At 39.3% G+C, this 21306-nt stretch overlaps 4 protein-coding genes across 4 annotated transcripts; 2 read left to right on the forward strand and 2 right to left on the reverse strand.

Moving 5' to 3' along the window:
- Positions 1-4185: 4185 nt before the first annotated feature.
- Positions 4186-15569, reverse strand: LOC128727119 (cold shock domain-containing protein CG9705). The gene is made up of 3 exons (XM_053820987.1): positions 15301-15569; positions 4473-4595; positions 4186-4363 (listed from the first exon to the last, which is right to left on the reverse strand). The coding sequence occupies exons 1-3, from the start codon at positions 15459-15461 to the stop codon at positions 4186-4188; spliced, it is 462 nt and encodes a 153-aa protein (XP_053676962.1). The 5' UTR covers positions 15462-15569.
- Positions 15570-16362: 793 nt separating this feature from the next.
- Positions 16363-17340, forward strand: LOC128723394 (39S ribosomal protein L46, mitochondrial). The gene is made up of 2 exons (XM_053817127.1): positions 16363-16548; positions 16612-17340. Exons 1-2 carry the CDS (start codon positions 16363-16365, stop codon positions 17224-17226), a joined length of 801 nt encoding a protein of 266 aa, XP_053673102.1. The 3' UTR covers positions 17227-17340.
- LOC128723395 (ragulator complex protein LAMTOR4 homolog) lies at positions 17320-18271 on the reverse strand. The gene is made up of 2 exons (XM_053817128.1): positions 17569-18271; positions 17320-17502 (listed from the first exon to the last, which is right to left on the reverse strand). The coding sequence occupies exons 1-2, from the start codon at positions 17715-17717 to the stop codon at positions 17325-17327; spliced, it is 327 nt and encodes a 108-aa protein (XP_053673103.1). The 5' UTR covers positions 17718-18271; the 3' UTR covers positions 17320-17324.
- Positions 18272-18465: 194 nt separating this feature from the next.
- On the forward strand, positions 18466-20964 carry LOC128725585 (exocyst complex component 7). Its single transcript, XM_053819340.1, has 6 exons — positions 18466-18513; positions 18583-18748; positions 18831-19419; positions 19505-20271; positions 20345-20801; positions 20862-20964. The coding sequence occupies exons 1-6, from the start codon at positions 18466-18468 to the stop codon at positions 20962-20964; spliced, it is 2130 nt and encodes a 709-aa protein (XP_053675315.1).
- The last annotated feature ends 342 nt before the right edge of the window (positions 20965-21306 follow it).

A 21306-nucleotide genomic window follows, 5' to 3' on the forward strand; every position in this document is an offset into this window, starting at 1 on the left:
AGAGAATTCAGTAATGTAAAGTTTTTGTAGAATATGATGTAAAAGAAACCCCGTCAATGTCGCATTCATTTTTGTATATATATATATTTCGACAGAAGGCTGGTTTACTTACTATTTTCTTTGGAGATTCTAGTTTTATTTGAATTATTATATTTTCAGTTCAGATATTCGCAATGAACAGTATGCAAAACGAAAAAAATACGAGAACAAAAACAGACGAATTTTCGCAAATGTAACAAGAGAACATACTCTTAACTGATAACATTGTTTCGCGATTAAACGACTGGTCTAAACTGTATAACTCAAACGGAGATCAATTTCGAACAGTTTTTGAAATTTGCTCATAGATTCAGATCAACTTAACTAGTGAAATGTTTCAAATCTTTCACAGCACCATCTATGATTGAGTAGAAAAAGCTCATGTTAGCAGCACTAGTGCTACCTGTTGCACATTATCTAAAACTTCAGCTTTGAAGCGTTTGTTGAATTTTAAGCGTTTGACGCATTTTTAGCGTTTTCATTTTCATAATGTCTAGCTCTTAGCTGGTACGCTCTCCTGTTACTTTTTTGTAAATTTTCACTCTGTCCTAGGACTTCGAGAAGTGCTTGGTTTGCCGGTTTTTATTTTACCTTTTCCACTTTGCTCAGTGCTGTAAATTGTCATGAGGCATGAGAAACTGGCGGTTTTCTTTCATTTAATTATAAAAGGAGTACTGCTGAACATCGTTTTCATTTTTACTTAAATTTTATTGAAAAAATATTTCTTTCCAAAGCCGACACATTCCTAAAGGCAACCAAACGCCAACGTAGATAATATTTAACGAATCCTGACGTACCCTGCTGCATCGTTTATTGAAACCTATATAAATACAAGTCAATACTGTCCTGTTAGTGCACCTTCACTTTTGCTCCCTTTCGATATTTTATTCCTGTTTTTGCGCTCTAGTTTGTTGGCTCGCAGTCGCACCCCGACGGCAAAATTCCGTTTCTAAAATTAAAATACTTTAGACAAACGTTTTGCCAACTGTTTCGAAATAGCATTGATTCACATATTATCTGTAAAGGTTTTGCTAAATTTCTGAATGAAAATCGGCTCGATCGAAAGAACACACAATGTACGCATTTTCCAGCATTCATTCACATATATACTTACAGGAAACATAGAGAAGTTTGTTTATGCTGTCTCGCTAACATTTTCATATTTTCATTTATTTCCACAGATCACATAGACAGTAATATCCACAGATTTCTTTTTAAATGGTCTCTATTTGAACTTGTTGAATTTAGAATGGCAGCCTCTTCGTAATAAAGGAGGAATATGCGATGTTTCAAGTCGAATTCTATTTCTGTGGTTAAGCAAATATTTTGGTACCTGATGCCTATATTCGAAATCCAATCGAATGTGAATTAAAAATAACTTTATATCTTAGCATAATGATTGCAAAAGTAAAGTAAAATTACAAAAAAGGGAACCATGAAAATATTTTCTATTCTAATATCTCATGTGCGAGACAGTGTTATTAAAAAAAAAGACCAAAACCGATCCTTCTTCGCAAATTTAATTAACTTCCACGCTTATATTTCGATATGGTGTGGGTTTACGTTAGAGCTTTTGGACGGGTATAAAGCGTTGAAATTATTAAACAAATTGCTGAAAACGCTGAAGCGACAAAAAACTGCCGACATCGACATGATTCATAGGAACTAAAGGACGCATGGTCGCAGATTGGAATAAAAAGAAATGCTACATTTTGGGTGAGGTAGGATTATGAAATTATTCTATTTTCTTTTATCGACTGTGGTGTATTTTACCAAAACATCTTTCTTCCGATGAATTCACGACCCCGAATGGTTCAGAGTCATGCGCTGAAATTTGATTGCATTTTGGAAAGCGTCTCTTAAAGGGCGAAGACGCGTACTGCTTTGATTTTTCATCCTTAAGAGAAAAAAAAAAGAATGAAGGGTAAATTTATTTTCACCCTTCTTGCTACCAGTTAGAAACCCATCTCCACGCCTTAACATGATTAAAATTACCACCAAAATGGCGGTACGAGCTTTGGGGCAAGCAAATTTGGCTGGAGAACTATGTTGGGTTTGTTCAATGTTTGGTCCACGTGGAGTTTCGCTAGGATTTTTGTTTTAATTCCCACCGCACCGCCGGTCAACAACCAAGTGACCACCGGTAGAGTTAAGGCAGAATCGAATTAGCAGAAAACGGGCTGTCAGGTGTTTGGTATGTATATGTTTCACTGGAGACTACTTATGCTTCTTTGAAATTGGTGTATTATGATAGCTTATTTCTTACGAAAGGTTATTGCCTTTACACTTTCCTTCCGATTATTCTGTACGTATATGCTTTTGTTCGAATGTGGGATGATTTTTGAGTTAGAAATTAAAAGAATGCCCAAGCTGGAATGGAATCGTTCCACTGGGCGGTTGTGCGCTATGAGGTATGGTTAAATCCTTATTATGATCACGTGTAGGCATCCTTTGGAAACCAGCAACCGGTTGAATAGTGTGTTGAATTTATGAAGTTGTTTTTTTATCCTTGCTTATGCAAAAGGTACGCAACATTTTCAAGGTATGCGCGTTGCAATCAAACCGATTATCCGCTGACAATCTGATTACGTATAGAGTAAGAAGAGAAGGAATGGTCTTTACCTAGCATAAAATACTATTTGGATGCTTTTCATGGCAATAGGTAAAGCTTTGCTGCCCTTACTCGGGGGAAAACAGCCTTCCAATGTCTCTTCCGATAGCGATTGCACTATCTATAAAGCTGTGAACGTTGTGCTGAACCTGGTTATATGTGGTTTATGTGATTATCACTGTTCGCTCCGTGCTCTAACACGCACTTTGTTAGTCCTTAAAAAACCTTGGATGGAGCGTTGGAGGGTCCTGGGGCGGGGGCATTAACCGCATTCTTCCGTTATGTTTCAATTCAATGTCTTACTATTTTTTGTATCGTATGTTTACTAATCTGGCGTTATATTATCGTTTTTTTCATTACACATATAGTAGAATCTGTGCACGCCATATTTAATCACCCCAAAAAAAGCTACCAGGAAAAGGAAGCTAAATGTAGAACAAGTCTTAGCTACAAGCAGATATCCCTGCGCTTTTGACGTAACCTATGCTTTGCTGGCGAGACCCAAAAATGACTCCAAAATTCACGTACATATAGGCACACCGTCACGCTGCTCTTCAGCTGCGCAACGAATTTGCGTATTCTATGCGTTCCTTCTGAACATTGACTTGCTTTATCGTGTTCAATTTTCATACACATATCCGCGAGTTGACACGTATTTTTCACTCCATAAATTCTTACAAAAATTTTCTGCATACGTTTTCTGTAATAATTTTTCTAACTCGCCTGTGCCACAAACAGCTTATATGGTCTACTTTTTTGCTGTCGCCACATAACTACCCTAAATTGATTTGAATAAATGTGTTTGTGATTTGGTAAGGTAAATAACTTAAAGTAAGATGTTTTTTGCAAAACCTTACAAAACAAATATAGTTATCCTTATATGTGTCCGTAATAGGAGTTTGTTTTCATCTTAAATTTTCGTTGTACAATAGATTTGGAAACGTTCTACGCAATGTAATACAAGTAGTAATAAGTCCCATGGAAACTCTATCGGCAGAAAGACTTAGTCCCCTAATAGTGTTCATTCTTTTACGTTCTGCATTTTGACATTTCTGGTTTACCAGCCACTCCGCATTTCAATTGATATCCATAATGCAGCAAAGCTCATTTCATTACAGCTCTCATTTCATTTATTGGCTACTTCTATCTTGACTTGATTCATAAAATTATGGTGCACATTTTATCATAACTCCCTAGAAACGACTATCGCGAACACGAGCCTTGCAAACGTTTACGCCGGGTCGGGTTTATCGAAAATTAACATGCCTTTCACGTAAGCCGGTGAAGTGTGAGCACTACCCATCTACTTCCTATCTAGTATAGTAACACAAATTTTTAATGTTTTCTTTCAATTTGTGGCCGCGTTGCAATATATGTGCATACTTGAAACACTTGCATCATCGTATCGTAACCGCTATTTTCGTAAGCAAAATCGAATGATTTATCGACCACCGACGTCAATAATACCTATCAGGTGATACATGCTGCTGCTGATGGTATGTTTGGCCCGGCGGCAACAATTTGAGCTACCATTACTAATGCAACCGATGCCCGTCATCGTGCCCCATCGACGTCTCCCAGCGTGAATGCTTCTCTGGTGTCAGGTGCGTTATCTGAACGTGGATGGCCTGTACCTTCTCGTATTTCGGTGGGATTGAACAGAGCCGATAACTGACTTCGTCCCCCGGCAGAGGCACATATTCGCCCTCGATGCTGAGGGATCACAAACCGAAAACAAAAATAGTTACAAAATATAGGCGACTTCGCGATCAATGACTGATCAATGATAAATGAATTCACCCATGGGTGGACTACTACTTACTCGGAGATGTGCACAAAAATGTCGTCTCCTCCGGCGTTCGGTACGATGAAGCCATGGCCTTTGCTTCTGCTGAAAGACTTTACCTTGCCTTCCTCGATCGGGTTGCGCATAGCACGATCGGATCTGGAAGAGGAAAGAAAATAAAACGCATCCGTCAATATTGAAACAGAAAAATAACACAATACAAGCTCCTCAATAAAAGAATGAAGGTGAACCGAATGAACAGAGGGGAAAGAATAGCAAGTTGCCCTCTCGGTCCGAATGTGGTCTTGCATTTCGAAGCTCGGATCTTGCAACATTCGTCAACCTTCTGCCTAAACTTGGATTAGATTACCCCCCACAGTTAACCCAACTGATTTGATTACTTTTGAAACGAATTGACAAAAGTACGAACTATGGACTCCCTCTCCATGGGAGGAACAGCTACACGTTTTGACGTTCAAAAAGCATGCAGTTTCGATTAATGCAGAATCATCAAATCCATATGTGTGCTAATTACGTTAAAGGTTCATCACGTGAGATGAACGAGATTCATGGCAGTTGTTAAACATGTGGCATGTAAATTAGAGGTTGCGCACATATGCTTGATTATATTAAGGTTTTAAATCCTTCCAATTGTACTACCCGTACCACTCAAAGAATTAAAAAGAAGCTCATCACATTCTAGTTCAATGATTAGGGCAGGGTAGCTGATATGTTGCCAATATTTGAAGCTAGTATACAACAAAAAAGATGCAAGGTTATTAACGAAACAAACAAAATCGGAAACACTTAAAACTAGGCTCAGTCGATGTTGCATACTGAGTGATATAAGCAGCAACTTACTTTCGTACAGGCGAATGCCTTTGTAAGGAACACCTTTGGAGTTGCCATTCAAATGCATGTGCACGGTGAGTATAATGCAACTCAGTTCAGTCTCTTAGTCGGTGGTGCTGGAAGTGAGCTAAACTCATCCTTCAAAAGCGAAGTGGCTTTCTGACAGTCTCATGAATGATGTATAAGACATAGCTTGCAACATAGCACTTACAACGACGTTTTATGAGCTCTGATAAGAGAGACTATAGCTAGTTCAGTCATCGTACACGGCATATGGTAAACGAGCCAAGGATATTTCACCCTCGGTTATTTCACGAAAAATGGAGGGTGGAATTAAAAATTCTCTAGACAAACACGGAACGCACGTGTCCAGCCTTAATGAGTGACACGGGATAGAGCCTGCGGAGTTTGCGATTCATTTTTTTTTTTTGTGTATTTTTATAGAGACTTTGAGCCGGCGTGGCTACATTCGCCTCTATTGCGATTCATTTGCTTGGGGTTGCTTCTTTAAAACGAGTCAGTACTTTTGGAAAGGAAAGCGGTAGATACATAGATCACAAGGATTGCTGGATGATGGAGACTATAAATAATAGCAGCTAATAATAGCTCGGGGCCAAAGTGAGTATTGCAACTTCCGTTACCTAATGCGCATAATCGCAAGCAAATCTTTCGTCAAACAGATGGGTGCATTTTAATCGGTCCTGAAAGCTTGTTTTACTGATGCTATTAAAGCGGATGGTGATGAAAGCAACGACCTAACAACATCCGGCTGCCTGTAGCCGTGCTTTAAGGATCGTTGACATGTCAGAGGCTCTTTAGTCACACAAGAGGAGTGGAAAGAAAGTCCTTTCATTCCATGCATCATTCATTCCTTCTGTCCCTCCCTTGCCTAGTAACAAATACGCCGAGAATGTCAAGCAAGGAGTGTTGAATGGCATTCCAATCCGCAGAATGTAGAACTCTAACGATAGCACCGGCAGCACACTCTAAAATCAGACCATTTATACGACCATCTCGACAATGCATGCCAGCACCATTCTAGATGGGCTTTCGTCTGATAGGAAATATTTTTTACACCTTCCTTTATGACATTAATCAACAAAACATAAAAGTTTCAACAGAACATAAATTGTATCTAAATACTTCCGTTATGATTTCCATCCTTTATAAAGTATTAATTAATTTATGTTTTGCTAAAAACCCAATCTATCAATTTGATTAGACAATAACTGCTAATTGAGAGAACCAGCACCAAAAAATACAAAACAGCTGAACATCTATACAGTCTATCATATATGTAGCATGCATATCGGCTAAACATCCAACTGTAATCCAGACTGTTATGTTGCTAACATACTACTGGCATAATAACGGGTTGAAGAAAAATAAAATACCCGTGAACAAATATTAAATATTAACTGTAACGCAAATTCGATTCTTTTTATAATCATGTTTATTCAATAAGCTGGATATATCACAATCATACTTGAGTGGAAATAAAGCCAATTAAACCTGGACTAAGGACAGAATGTCAGGTTAACTTAACATCCGATGTTCTCAGCTCAACAGCATTGAGGGTCTCCCTACCCAAAGTAAGGCCTCAAGGCTCCAACGTTTTCTGTAAAGGAAATCTCTACGCACCCACAAAGTATGTGCCGTCTAACCCAAAAGGTGAGAAAAATGAACGCAATCAGTTGCGTTATATCCTATTATATAATAATGTAAATGCAAATAATAATGAAAGTTGGATAGTTTTTTCCCTAATGCAAATAATTGAGATGCATTGCAAGCTGAATGCCTCGCAAGCCGTATCTACCCTATCGTTCGAAAAATGAACTATAAATAAATTTGACTTGTTTCGTCGTCTTTCGTCTCGTAGTTATCGTTCGGTCACTTTCCATTTACCCCACGCTAGATATATGCATGACTTTCGCACTGAACGTGGATAAGCACTGCTAAGTCTTAGATTAAAAACCAATTTTGTACAGGTGCGCGTGAACCTCGATAAGCTCTGGCCATTGCCGTATACCGCCCGCCTCGGACTATAATCTTTACGACCTCCTTCCGGACACAAGCCACCAACAGCTCCCCATTTGGACCTGGGATACTCAGATCCAACGATTCTCAGATGCAGTTTGCATCGGTTCTTCAAGCGAAGTAAACGTGTTTTGTTCAACAGAATAATGACAAAATTTAAACTATTTCTGCTGGCCACGGCTACCCTATTGCTCTCAGATATATTCACAACGTCGGTCGAAGCAACCCATTTCCAGAGTGCAATCGATTGGAGCCGGGTCAGGCCCATTGGTGAATTCCCACACATTGTTGCTCGAGTGGAACAGCTTAGGAAGCAACAATCGATCGGTAGCGACCAAGCTCCATCGGTGCGCATCGTCGGCGGGTCCATCGCTAACGCAGGGCAAATTCCTTACCAGGTACGGACAGTATTAGCAATTAAACCTGTTGATGCTAGGAATTTGTTGATTCTACATTTGTTGATTCTACATCTCATTGTACAGGTGGCAGTTCTGTCAGATTTAGAGAGCGGCCAGGCCTTGTGTGGAGGTATTCTATTATCCAGTAATTTCGTTCTGACAGCAGGCGTATGCGTCGAAGGCACGTCAGGTGGTGTGATCGTCCTTGGTGCGCAGAACCTTCAGAATGAGGCAGAAGCCGGTCAAGTCCGAATCAGCTTCACTTCCAGTAGCGTGCGCCTGCACGAAGATTTCCTCGGTGTTATTTTCCGCAACAACATTGCCGTAATTCAACTATCCGAGTCGGTTGCATTCACCGATCGCATCCAGCCGGTTCGTTTACCGGAAGTCGGAGATGCGCGCACGTTTGCCGGCGCCATGGCCACGGCAAGTGGCTTCGGAAGGACGTCAGATTCGAGTACTTCTTTCTCGGATGTGTTACGGTACGTGCAGAATCCGATCATGACCAATGCCGACTGCCACGATACGGCTTGGGGTGGACTAATTGACGGTCAGAAGCTCTGCATGCACTATCTCGGCGCACGGGGACCCTGTGATGGAGACATTGGTGGCCCGATGACCGTGGCCGACGGAGGAAACTCATTGCTGGTGGGACTGTATTCCTTCGGCTCGGTTCTTGGATGCGAAGCTGACTGGCCAGCTGTCTTTGTGCGAGTTACGTTCTATCGCCAGTGGATAGTGGCCAACACGGACGTGTCGTCGCATGTATTAACGTGAAGAGCTTTATTGACCCCACGTGCAGTGTTCATCGCGTGTCACATTCGAATGCGTTTCACTTCCTTTAGTAGCTTTGATTTTCATGCCAAGCAATGCAGAAATACGCAAAGTAAAAACTCATAAAAATTTTCCGGCATTCCAGACCGGCTGTTTGCGGAGGTCCTTTTGAAACAATCCACTATATTGTTTGATGATTAATACATTTTCTATTCCAAACTCGGTAAAGCCTACATAAAAAGTTGGGTAGTTTTGCTTATAATAAAGGATAAAATTCAATTTAATTTTTGATTTGCTAATTTGTCGTAGCAAAGTCTCACTGAAAAGGAAAGTAAGATAAACCGATCGGGAGACCACACTGTACCAATGTACCAATAAAGATGATCAGCGTTTTTCCAAGATTTGCAGATTAGATTAGTCAGCGTTTTTCCAAGATTTGCAGGTCCGAAGATTAGAAACATTCTTGGAAAAAAACGTGTGAAATGTTTCCGACACACCTCCCCAGCCGGTCATCAACGATGGAATGTTCCGCTTTGTCTTGCCGTACCGGATACGTGAACCGGATGACCTCACCTCCAAAAGATTGAACATCCGGACGTCCGAAGGCCAGAATCGAGAAAACGGTGGCAAAACGAAACAGCGAAGCCACACGGTGGCCAACTATTGCGCTGCCAAAGCCAATTGGTTGGTAAAAATAGATCCCTGTTAGATGCTTCATCACTCCCCACTTTATTGTCCCGCTCCAGCACACTCCCAGTTCGAAAATGGTATTCAATATGACACGATTTTCTCATCCTATTTTGCTGATCTTGAATCGAAATGTGGGAAAAAATACAACTACGCTTTCCAGGTAACTATTGAAAGCACGAATAACGTGAGCAATGTGCCTTCGTAAAGAAAATTTCCAGTACCGAACATTATCCGGAGAAGGATTACGATTATAATTAAAACCGGCATGAAGTCATGAATGTATTGCACGATAAATTTATCCGGTCATTGTGTCAAACCGGTCAATAGCAGCTAGGAAAAAGGACTGGAATCTCTGGAAGGACTGTAAGATAGACACAAAATACAGACACTTTATTGGAGTGAAAGGACTGATTTCAGATATCCCATTTCGAGAACATGCATGCACGCTTTCAAAATTGTGAATCACTTTTAATTGAGTTTTCGATTGAGCAACCACAAGATGAAGCGAAAATAGATAGCAAAAGGAGTGGATTCAACAGCCGGGAGCTTATCGAAAAGGTTTGCGGTGCTTAATTATGCCGCTTGAAAAGGAACCGCGTAGCCGAGATTTCCAAGTGACATTTTATCAATAGCTTGCGTGCTCTCTCAACCGCATTTGTGGCAAGTATAGTCACGTCATGAGTATATAGTCAAAAACATGTTTTTGACCCTATAGAACACAAATTGAACCTATTTCATTTACTCAACCTCCATCAGTGAACCTAAGAATAAGAAATCAGCCAAAATACCAAAAGCTTGGAACAGAGTATTGCTAAAATTGACACGGGTAGAGTAACCTATGCGATCAGCCAAACTTTTCCATCAAAGTAAAAGAAATTAAGAAAGATTAAATTGTTTGTCGCAAAACAAATATATTTCGGATGTTGGTGTACATAATCGAACCAATTTGAATAATTTGAATGACATAAAAATATATAATGATCCTTGACCATGAGTTCTATTTGTGTATCAAAACTATAGTATAAACTTGAATAAGTTTCTCACAGGGAGAGAATACAAAAATATAAAAAGTATCCAATACGTGAAAAGTTTTATCATCTAAAGATGTTTATTTCTCAAATGTGACCATTCGTTGATTTATCTACTACCTATATAATATTTACAGCTTTATTTAATTACAATTTGGTTATAAGTTTAACCAAAACATCTTTGGTTATAAGTTTAACCAAACCAAAACATCCATCTGCCAGTCTACAAAATATAAAACTCGTCTCAAGTGACACACCAAAATGAAATACCTCAATAAAACAAATAAATCGAAAAAATGATATTCTCTATGCTTGTTGCCATATCTACTAAACGAATAATTCCTTTATTTCATCGTATTTTTTTAAGCAAATTTTTAACATCCTTATTCGAAGAGCAAATATAGGACGAGAAGCTCGCAATTGGCGAAAACAAAACACTAGAGCATGAAACCCGTTAACTCTCGCTTCTCGATTGGTAGCGAACGGAAAATGCTAAATCATTTTCATTAAATTAGAGAATCTCTTCACAAGTCGATTTTCGTGTGTTAAGGAAAAGTAGAAAGTGAATCGAAAACGATACCATCACCTAGAGAGCGGCAGTATTTCCTTCTCTGTTTCTCTTTCGCTCACTCTCTCTCTCTCTCTCTCTCTCTCTCTCTCTCTCTCTCTTTCTATTTCTCTCATTGAACCATATTCCGTGAAAATTCTTGCAAATTTTGAAAGGCTGGATTTTTTATATTTTTCGCACTTTCGACGTCAGTTCTAAGATGCTAAAGCGCATTTTCCCGTATGTTCATATTTAGATAAATATTTCTATTCTTTTCTTGATGATACCTTTTTCTTTTTCTTTTTCCTTAGGAACATCAGTTACGATCAGTAATGCAGGCTAAGCCCATCGTCATGAATTCCAACGAGTGGTCGAAAAAAGAGCGTGACAAGGCTCCTCAATCGGATTCCGTCTAAGAGAGCTTTCGTGTTTTTTTGCAAGCACTTGAAACAGCTTAACGCTTTCTTGTACGAGTACAAACGGCATCATGCTCACCCATCAAGCGTGCAGCATCACGTTCACGCACGACCTCCTTGTCCTACTTGCCATTGATTTTCCACATCATTTTCACGGTCGATTTTTCTGCTACTATATTTTTACTTCCTAGTCTGATCGTCTGCCTTTGATGGTACTTCTACATGATATTGTATTTAGGTGTCGTTATGCTCATCACCTATTAAATCCACCAAAAGCTAGACTAACTACCATGCTTTTGTGATTGTTAATAGCGTTTCTACGGTTGTGAATTATTTTTTGATTTGCTTTCTTCCACCAGGCGCCTCCATCAAGGCAAGCCACTGCCGGCAAAGACTAACAAGATGGCCGTATCCCAGACAATGATTTGCAGTTTGTACCGATATGTGTACCTTTTCCGCAACCTATCACTCTTGTTTAGCTCGTATGTTGAGAATGATGCGGGAATGGAAACGAATGATGCGGGAACGGAATCTTGATGCAATCCCTACGAGCTCAATGGGTAAAAATTGTTGTACACATTATGTTGTTGGAGAAATTGAACCTCCACTTGATCTGAATGTACAGTTTCAAAAATACATACATTTAATGTAACATCTTCGGTTTATGAAACTCTTTTGAACAACAAGTATTCTGTACAAAATAAAGGTAGTTGAGCACTGCAGAAAATTTGAATCTCACATTTACACACACAAAATTAATATGTTAATAATGACAGTAATGATTGGTTAACATGCTTAAAATATACTTTACATCTTGCAAAATAACACCAAGAATATAACATAATTTAATTTAATTTAATTCTCCTTAATTCTGTCCCTGAAGCTACATACTCGTCAGATCAAGTACGAGAGGAGTAAGTTTGTTATACGTATTCACTGCCGATGGTTCGTGCCCGTACTCAAAGATACATGCACATGCCGATGCGGATGTGAATGCGGTTGGAATCGTGGAATGCAACAAACAGACACGCAATTTGTCCTGTCTTAATGCTTGTTGGGTAAACCCACAGGCTCATTACGCTGTGTTATCAGTCAGTCAGCCCGGCAAACAGAAAAACGCCGCCACACCATCCTCTTGAGGAGAGCCAATTTTTCGCATCGAAGGTGAAAAATGCTCACTTTACGATATTTATTCTACCCAGAGTCTTCGAGTCCTGTAGATCGAAAAGAAAAATGAATAGAGAGGCTCACTTCCGGCGGTGAGAGGTTGCCCCTCAACTGGACTTGGATGCGCGGTATTGCACGGTACTCCCTACAGAAACCCAGGAAAAGGATCAGCCAATGTATACCATGCATATGCAACGGAACGGAGAATTGTCCTCAGGGAGTGGCGAACCGAACCATAAGGATTCAAAGCATTCCAACGTGACTAAGTAAGGGACAACCTTTTGGATTTTGTTTTCGCTTTATTTGCAAGTCCTCCACTGGGTTGTAAAAGAATTGCTGCTTTGTCTGGTCGTAGTGGAAATGACTCACAGGTGAAAGGAAAAATCATCTCCGATGATAAAAACGGTGAGGTAAATAGAATTGCCAATTCAACCAGTAAACGATGTGGAAAGGGTGAGGAAATAAAAGTTCTAAGGCCATTTTCCACTGCTTTTCCGTTTTCTTCCGTCATTTCGCACAGAAGATAATAGACACGTTAAGAACGTGCAAGAAAGAATTGTTGCTATTTTCCTTTTTATTTTCCGACGGCGATGGGTAAATGTTAATCCTGCCCAAGCTGAGTGCTTTTCAGGCGTACAAACAAGGTTTTTTTAGAATTTCTGACACTTAAACTTTTTTCAAAACACGTTCAGTAATTTATTGGGAAAATCATTATTGATGTTAAATATTTTTTTCCATACCTTTCCATAATGCGTTCGTGCGGTTGCATGCTTTTATGCCTGAACCAACTTCTGTGCTTGTAAATCGTTCATTCGTAACATTTCGCTTCAACCTCCGGGTAATAAACTGTTTACCACCGACTTTGGTTGCGAGATAGTGTGGAGCATGCGTCTAGCTGCTCATCAGCGCTGTACCAGTAAATTGTTATTTCACAACTTCCAACTGGACGAATAACGCGGTTTGTCAGGGTTGTCACTTCGTGTGGATCTTGCCCATTCGCTTTACTCATCCGCTATTGTGTTATTTACGTCAGTGATGGTCACAATTAAGTGCTACCGAATAACATGTTCCACAGTCTGGCGAGGAATGACGACGGACCGAAAATAGTATACAAATAAATTGAGCACCGCCCAAAGAGGAACATTGATTGTGCTTGCTTAACTTTTCGGGTAAATACAAAAATTCCTGATACGGAGGTATTGCATTTGTATATTATTACCGCGATTCGATTGTCATTTGGCAGCCACATTTGTCCAAAATGTGGATGGGGTAAAGTTATGCATCTACTATAATAAAGCACGATAAAATATACCCCACTGTCTCAATTCACATTTATGCTACACATCGAATGATACTTGAGTTACGGGACTACCGGGACCTATATTGAACATATAAGACAGACGGGCGTGTATAACACGCAATAGGCATACCAAACGATCCCATCTCAAGGTTCATCAGCTTGGTCAGCTCGGTTTTCGGTGTGGGGCACTGTTTATTGGTATAACAAAGTAAAAATAGCATCATATCTATTTGTTTGTGCAAACCATGTTCTGTTTTTCTTCGATTATTCATTCCGGTAATTTGTAAGAAGCGATAAATAAAATTAACGCATTCTGATTTATTTTACAGTTATAATTCATGAACAATGACGTGTTCAATATTATGATAAAGTTGATATTTTGAATTCTAATCAATTGTATAATTAGCAGGTTCATTCGTTAGTTTCTATATCTCATAAGCAATTTTGGGATGTGTATACTAGGTTTCAACATGTAAACAATAAGATTTTATGTTTGATGTCCAAACACAGCATTTTGGGAATATAAGAGCTAAATTCGAATATCTAATTTGTTTGTTTAATTTTCTTAGTTGTTCACAACTTATAGCTACATTAAACGCTGTAGTTTGGTCTACATATTATCAATAGAAGAATCATAAGATTAGTGCCCCATAATCCAAGGACGAGAGATAGTTCATCTTGGTCTATCTTATCTTTTAAGTGCGTTAGATTCCGTACAGCCTGACGCGACTTCGACGGAAGCTCTCCAAACCATCACTATCAAGGTTTAAAAATATATTGAGTCTAAATATTTTGGCGCTGGTACTGAAAACAAACCAACAATCGATATCGTTTTACGACATATCTGTTTCATTCTTTAACTAGCTGCAACGCATGGATGCTTGTCACAATATTGCGTCACGGCAAACATTTCCTCCAGAACCGGATTCAAATAACCTCGAAAAATTGTAGTAAACGACAACGACCACGTTGTGGTGCCCGTCTCTATCCAATTTCTCTTCCTGTCAATTGTATGTACGGATGGTTATAATTTGCTATGTTGGAGGATGGAAGTTAACAGCACAACGTATCTTTCAAACATCGTTCTGTTATGAGAAAACAACAAAATCCCTCAAATACGACCGAAGCTGCGATTCATCTAGCGAGACTACTACTCATTCCCTGCAATATACCTCCTCTGCGGTATTTTCACGGAATTTTTCAATATCATGCGATAAGTCTTTGGCAGCAGCAATTGGCGTCTGAAACGTGTCCACCTCTTGTGGTAGATTTTACGACCTAAGCAACTCGCTCTAGGTTGCCTTACATGAGGTTCTGCCTTTTCCTGTCACAGATTTTTACCAATCATGCCGCAAACGCAACGTAGATAAAACAACTACGCGCAAACAAACACGCATCCGAAATCTCGGACGAGTTTAGCTAGATTTGAAAAAACTCCTCTCTTTCGGAATTAGTTCGCTCGGTTCTTTTTAAAGAGCTAGATTTTGGTTCCATTCATCTCGGTGACGCGTCTGACCTTGGATGACCCATGCTATCGCGGCCGTGATACATAAGTCCCACATAATTGAGTTACGATAACTGCGATGTAATATGGACAAGGCGCAACTTAAAGGGTGTTTTAAGTTGAAGGAGAAGAAAAACAAATGTCTACTCACGTCGATGCAGTTCTGGTACGGCGCGTAATTATCGGTGACGGCAGCTGTAGATGCGAAGGGCTGGAAGGAACCCCCGACACCGGTGGACTCGGCATCTTGGACGGCGTAACCAGTCCGCTCGCCGGTTTATCGTCGGTCGTAATCTGGATTCCGCTAGACATGACGCTAGGGTGACCACGAGTTCACTGGTTTCTTATGATGGTAGATGGTGGAAATCCACGCACAGCTTCTTTTTAGAAACACAGTTTCTTCTCTTTATCTCAAGTGCAGTTACACTGTCCACTTTATATCATTACAGGCTCCTCGAAGCTGAATTAATAATTAACACCCTTTAAACATCGGAAGCTCTCCTACCAATTTAAACCAAGATAGGTTGATGCAGCTCGTTGAATTTAAGTTTGAAAACACCGCCGAAGACGAACAAGATGGTGGATTACAAAAGTATTATCCTGATTTACATGGAGGTGAATGGCAGAGTTAGATGAGACACGTTATCCGAACAGCCATTACACTTCACGACGACTTTACCGAGCACTGTCGGGAAATGGAATAATGGTTTAAACAAATCGCGCTGTCATTAGGTACGCCATATTGACTCGCTCTGTTGCGACCCAAGTGACAATGAAATTTTTAATTCTTGAAGTCAGATAGCGGTTCTACAAAAAAATACTTATTGGGGAGCGAATAGAGTGTAGTTACATACTCAAAACCATTTCTCTTAAATTTTTAATCATATTTTTCATCGAGCAAATGTACAGTCAAATTTTAATTCATCCTAAACAAAAGGGAATTAATGACACAATATTCATACAAAAAAATCTCTCATCCTGTTGTAATCCTGTAATTTTTTTACCCCTTTTATGACTTTTAAACAGTTATTTCTGGGAAATGGTGATTGCAATCTTGCTCGAGGAACCTTCAAAATTAATGACAGTAATTTGGGATCGAATGTTTGACTGCTTACTGAAGAGGACTGTCATATTCGATTACAGCAACATTGCAATACTCTGGTACACCATATTTTCTCCTCAATTCCACAAATCCATTATTGCCGTTACAAAAATGCGATTTTTGGGATATCGTTCAATTGGCAATATGACACGCTTATTTACCAGCAGAGCGGCATACACACAAGTAACAGCTACAGCTCCAGAACTAGATCAAAAGTGGGACTTGTACGCCGGTGTTCTCGTCGAGCGGCTACCCATCGTTACGAAAACATTGACTCCTATAGAGGCTAAATTTAAGGTAAAGTTTAAAGTACAATGATCAATTGTTGTCATCAAGAATTCCTTATTTATTGTTACACAGGAAATGTTAAGCCAAGTGGAGTTGGAAAAAAGCCTCAAATCTAACCATGAGTTACGCAAAGAAAACGAGAAACGGCAGCTAGAGCTCTTAAAAGCGGGTAAAATTGATCTCGACTCAGAAGCATTGAAACAAACCGCACAAGATCTAGAGGATGCGTACAACGAAGAGTTTGGTCGTTTCAACCCGGCTTCACGTGTTACAGAGGCGGACACAAAGAACGACGTGCAATCGTTAGATCGTAAATTGGAGCAAACACTTATTCTATTGGTGGAACAAAAATTAGGTATGAAGAGCCACTACTTACTGCCTCAGGGACTGCACAAAACAGGGGAATCGTTGCGGCAGACAGCTGAACGAATATTAAAGGAACATTGTGGTGACTCCCTCGAGGTTTTATTCTACGGCAATACACCGGTTGGATTTTATAAGTATAAATACCCCTCAAATGAGCGTAGTGATACGGTAGGGGCCAAAGTGTTCTTTTTTCGTAGCGTAGTAAAGAAAACTAGCAATTTGAAAAACACTAAGATGAAGTTCAAGTGGTTATGTCAAGAAGAACTTCATAATCAACTACAGCCATCGTACTACCAAAGTGTTTCTCAAATATTGTTCTAAATGTTGCGATTTTGTTATATCTCAACAGTAAGCATAAGCTATGGGTAGGAAGTTGCGGAACAAGCTTGTTTATTTTATTCTAAAATAGACGCATAGAATTATGCTAGAATTGAATGGCCTTCCGGTTCGCCTGTGTTATTCGCACCAGTGTCCATCCGATTTCGTTTCTTGACGACGTAAACACGTTTGTTTGAAAGGCATATGGTGTAACTATGATCAGTGAATACGATGGATATTTTTCTGCATGAACGTGCATTGAACATAGTTGAATCGACACTGTAATTAGAAATGAAAATTATTACCGTTTATCGAATCTGAAATGCGGAATATACTATGCCTTACCTCTCGGTGAGAGTAAGCAGATTGTTAATGATACTAGCACTACGCTCATCGTTCTCCAGTTCGCCACCGGAGGCATGTACTGAACCATCTTCTGAAAGGACTAGAAATCCAAGTTGATCCGGTAATGGATGACGATCGAGATCCAACATCGTGTTGCTACTTATGGTGCTGTTGCTATCACAGAAGTCACTTTCTTGAAGCCAGGCAGCGTTAATATGATGATTATGATGAGACAGTTCCGTTTGCAGCGTTTCGCATACCACCTCTGTAATATTCGTTACGTGGTGGTTGCTATAGTTAGTCGACGACACTGATGACGAAATGCTGGCGCCGATGGTTACAGCAGTAGCACTAGTTAGCGTAAGCTGCCCGATACGGTTAAATTGTCAAATGAAATGCGTAAGAAACCTAAATGCAACCAAGAGCCAGTATTTGAGAGTACTCATTCAACTAAGCAACACTATCCAGCGAATCGCTGATATCCTAGCGGATCACTTTTTAATTATCGTACGAGAGGCACTAAGCGATGGGTTATAACGAGTTCAACAGATAAGCCCAATATTGACCTATTGTTTTGCTCCACGGTGTATTATTCTTTGTCTCAATCTGCAATAGCAATAAAACTATTCGATTGATATGCGTTAAATTCATACAAATTGAAATTTAACACGTCTAACGTTTGTTTTCTAAATTTCTCCTTTTACCGACCAACCACGGCGAGGGCAGACTTCTAAAACCAACTAAATATTGTTTCGCAGTCACATTATTTTAATCGTCAAAACCCAAAATCGACGAAAGAGAGATTTCATCGATTATTTATAATTTTGCTGTCACACATATGATTTGCCAAGAATATCAATTGCAAACTAGTGTTTTGTAATAAAACTCATATTAACCATGAGTACGCTCGAGAATACATTCCAAATAGAGTTAAAACTGGAAAAGGTGAGCAGAAACAACATTACCCCTTTTGCATTTTGTATACGTGGCGAAAAATTAATGTCTTTTCAACAGGAAAAAACTAACCAAGCTCTGCTGAAAGATCATGTCGAGAAATATTCTGAATTGACGCAATCCATGTCAAAGATTCTAAATTCATTCGAACAGCGACTGGGTAAACTTGAGCATACAATACTACCGGTTTACAACATAACAAAGAACCTACAAAAACAACAACAGAGTAAGTTATCAATTTAACTTAAAACTGACATTTTATGGCAGCTATTGGACCGAATTTACTTACACCTATTTGGTCGTTGAAGATCTTGATAGCACCCTTCAATGCATGGAGCAGGTGCTCTCTCATTATGATGCCTCGCAAGATGTATGTAATCTCATTCATCAAGGACCATCCGAAGGAAACATAGGAACGTTCCTGGATGGATTGAATAAATTGAAAAAGGCGAAAGATTACTTTTTGAACAATAATCCTCAGAGTGTCGAGCTGGAGAACGTAACCAGCTTGTTTAACAATGGTTGCGAGACTCTGAACAATCACTTTAAATCGCTGCTGAAAAAACACAATGCTCCATTGAAACCGGTGGACCTGCTGGACATGATTTATATCGAGGATGATTCATCGAACGAAGACTGCCCTTCGATCAAGCAACTACCGCCTAGCGCTCGCGATGAACTGAACGTGATTGCCCAATGGCTGGATAACAATCTGCGACGAGAGTATGTGCAAATATTTGGCGACGAACGTTCGGATGTGATAATGCGTTCGTTGCAAAATTTAAAAGATCATCAAAAAAGCGGAAGCTGGGGAAATGAACCACTGCGAACCAGGCACGGATACGGTCGCATGGATATGGGGGTAAAGAAGACCACATCTGCCCGATTACAACAAATGTAAGCACTAATCGAGATTTAAAACCATTTTAACAACGTGAAAAATCCTACATTATCAATCATTTCACATTTTTTTACATTTAAGATTTGAGCGTAAAGCCAACAAAATGTTTATGAAAGCTTCCCAAACTCTCGGCCAATCGGCGGGGTTAGCTATGCGAAAAAATTCCTCTTTTGGAGATATTTTAGCAGCTGAAGAATATGGTAATGATAATGATCAGGAACTGGAAAAGTATCTCGTGCTTTTGTTGGGACTCCAAAAGTTGCTCGTATGGGAGCGGCAATTGTTAAACGACATTGTTCCCTCTTCGCGCCACAACGAAGTCTTCTCTCGTCTGTCACAACCATCTATCGAAATGGTGGTTAAGGATGCGGAGCAAATTACATCTAAAGTGATGCGAAGTATTTCTCGTAAGGAGTGGTCAGCAGCGTTGGGAATATTTTCAGCGCTCAAGCACGTGCAAATCTTGCAACCAGATATCGATCGCATATGCGATTCCATGCAAAAGCAGCAACTGTCCGGTGTACTGAACAGGTTGCAACAAACGGCTTCTAAGGGATTGGAACAGTTTATTGAGTCCATTCGTAACGATTCCGGTGGTGGTGGCATGGTCAGCATGACGTCTAGCACAATTAGCTACGGTGGAGGGTCGAACGTTCCGCGTGATGCTACAGTGTATGAACTGACCTCGAACACGATCTGGTTCCTGGAACAGTTGCAAGAACATTGTGATACAATTGGAGGCCTTCTTCAAACGGAAGCGATATACACAAATGATCTTGATCGCATTGCTTTGCATAAGGCGGTGTCTGTGGAACAGAAAAATAAGGCTCTACTTGGGATCTATATTAGTGAGTACATTGAGCTAGATTTACATTCATATCTTATGATATTAAAATTATTCATGCTTTTTTCTTACGGCAGGGAAAGTTTTGGCAGAATTGAATTACACCATTGCCACTAAATCAGAACAGTACGGTGATCAGGCCACAAAACAGTTATTCAAACTGAACAACACTCATTACATATTGAAATCACTACAACGATCAAGCTTGATTGAGATCGTTTCCCTGACCGAACATGACTGCGAGCGTCGCTATCAGAAAATGATTCAAGATCTGAAAAAGGCCTATTTAGGTTCGTGGTCGAAGCTATTGTCCTACATTCATCCATTAGACGATATGCCACGGCCTATAAACGGTAAAGTCAAGGATAAGGAACGAGCTACAATCAAGGATCGGTTCTCGAACTTTAACAAGGAGCTGGATGACGCAGTAAAAATACAACGTGCGATTTCCGTACCAGATGTGCTGTTACGCGAAGGAATCAAACGTGATAATACAGAACACATAGTCCCAAAGTACAACGCGTTCTTTGAAGTGTAAGTGCTTAAAAACATATTGAAATGGTTATTGTTTATTGATTTCCACGTTGTTTGCAGGTATTCTGATGTGCAATTTAGCAAGAACATCGATAAATATGTTAAATATCGGCCATCAGATGTCACAACTATGCTAAATAGTTTTTTTGATGATACTGTGTAAATTATAAACTGTTTTATTATGTTATAATTTATTGAAATCATAAACCAACGCGATAACGCTTGCTAAAAAAGTTATTCAAAATTATGTTACATTTATATAGCAAAAAGCATATATATATATATATATATATATATATATATATATATATATATATATATATATATATATATATATATATATATATATATATATATATATATATATATATATATATATATATATATATATATATATTGCAAATATGCAAAATAAATTTGTCTTTTTTACAAAAATTAATTTCGTTGAAAATCATTTCATCGCTAATTTTATGAAATATGTCGGTAGACTGTATTAAACATTATA

This window comes from Anopheles nili, chromosome 3, assembly GCF_943737925.1.
Source record: "Anopheles nili chromosome 3, idAnoNiliSN_F5_01, whole genome shotgun sequence".
In the NCBI taxonomy this organism is placed as follows: domain Eukaryota; kingdom Metazoa; phylum Arthropoda; class Insecta; order Diptera; family Culicidae; genus Anopheles; species Anopheles nili.

Coding starts and splice junctions, on each gene's coding strand:
- LOC128727119 (XM_053820987.1), bottom strand. CDS start 15,461: ATGTCTAGCGGAATCCAGATTACGACCGACGATAAACCGGCGAGCGGA. Junction 4,596..15,300: donor CGTACCAGAACTGCATCGAC/GTGAGTAGACAT, acceptor TTCCTCTTCCAG/ATCCGATCGTGCTATGCGCA. Junction 4,364..4,472: donor ATTTTTGTGCACATCTCCGA/GTAAGTAGTAGT, acceptor GTGATCCCTCAG/CATCGAGGGCGAATATGTGC.
- LOC128723394 (XM_053817127.1), top strand. CDS start 16,363: ATGCGATTTTTGGGATATCGTTCAATTGGCAATATGACACGCTTATTT. Junction 16,549..16,611: donor CTATAGAGGCTAAATTTAAG/GTAAAGTTTAAA, acceptor ATTGTTACACAG/GAAATGTTAAGCCAAGTGGA.
- LOC128723395 (XM_053817128.1), bottom strand. CDS start 17,717: ATGTTGGATCTCGATCGTCATCCATTACCGGATCAACTTGGATTTCTA. Junction 17,503..17,568: donor CTGCTTACTCTCACCGAGAG/GTAAGGCATAGT, acceptor TTCTAATTACAG/TGTCGATTCAACTATGTTCA.
- LOC128725585 (XM_053819340.1), top strand. CDS start 18,466: ATGAGTACGCTCGAGAATACATTCCAAATAGAGTTAAAACTGGAAAAG. Junction 19,420..19,504: donor TCTGCCCGATTACAACAAAT/GTAAGCACTAAT, acceptor TTTACATTTAAG/ATTTGAGCGTAAAGCCAACA. Junction 20,272..20,344: donor TCTACTTGGGATCTATATTA/GTGAGTACATTG, acceptor TTCTTACGGCAG/GGAAAGTTTTGGCAGAATTG.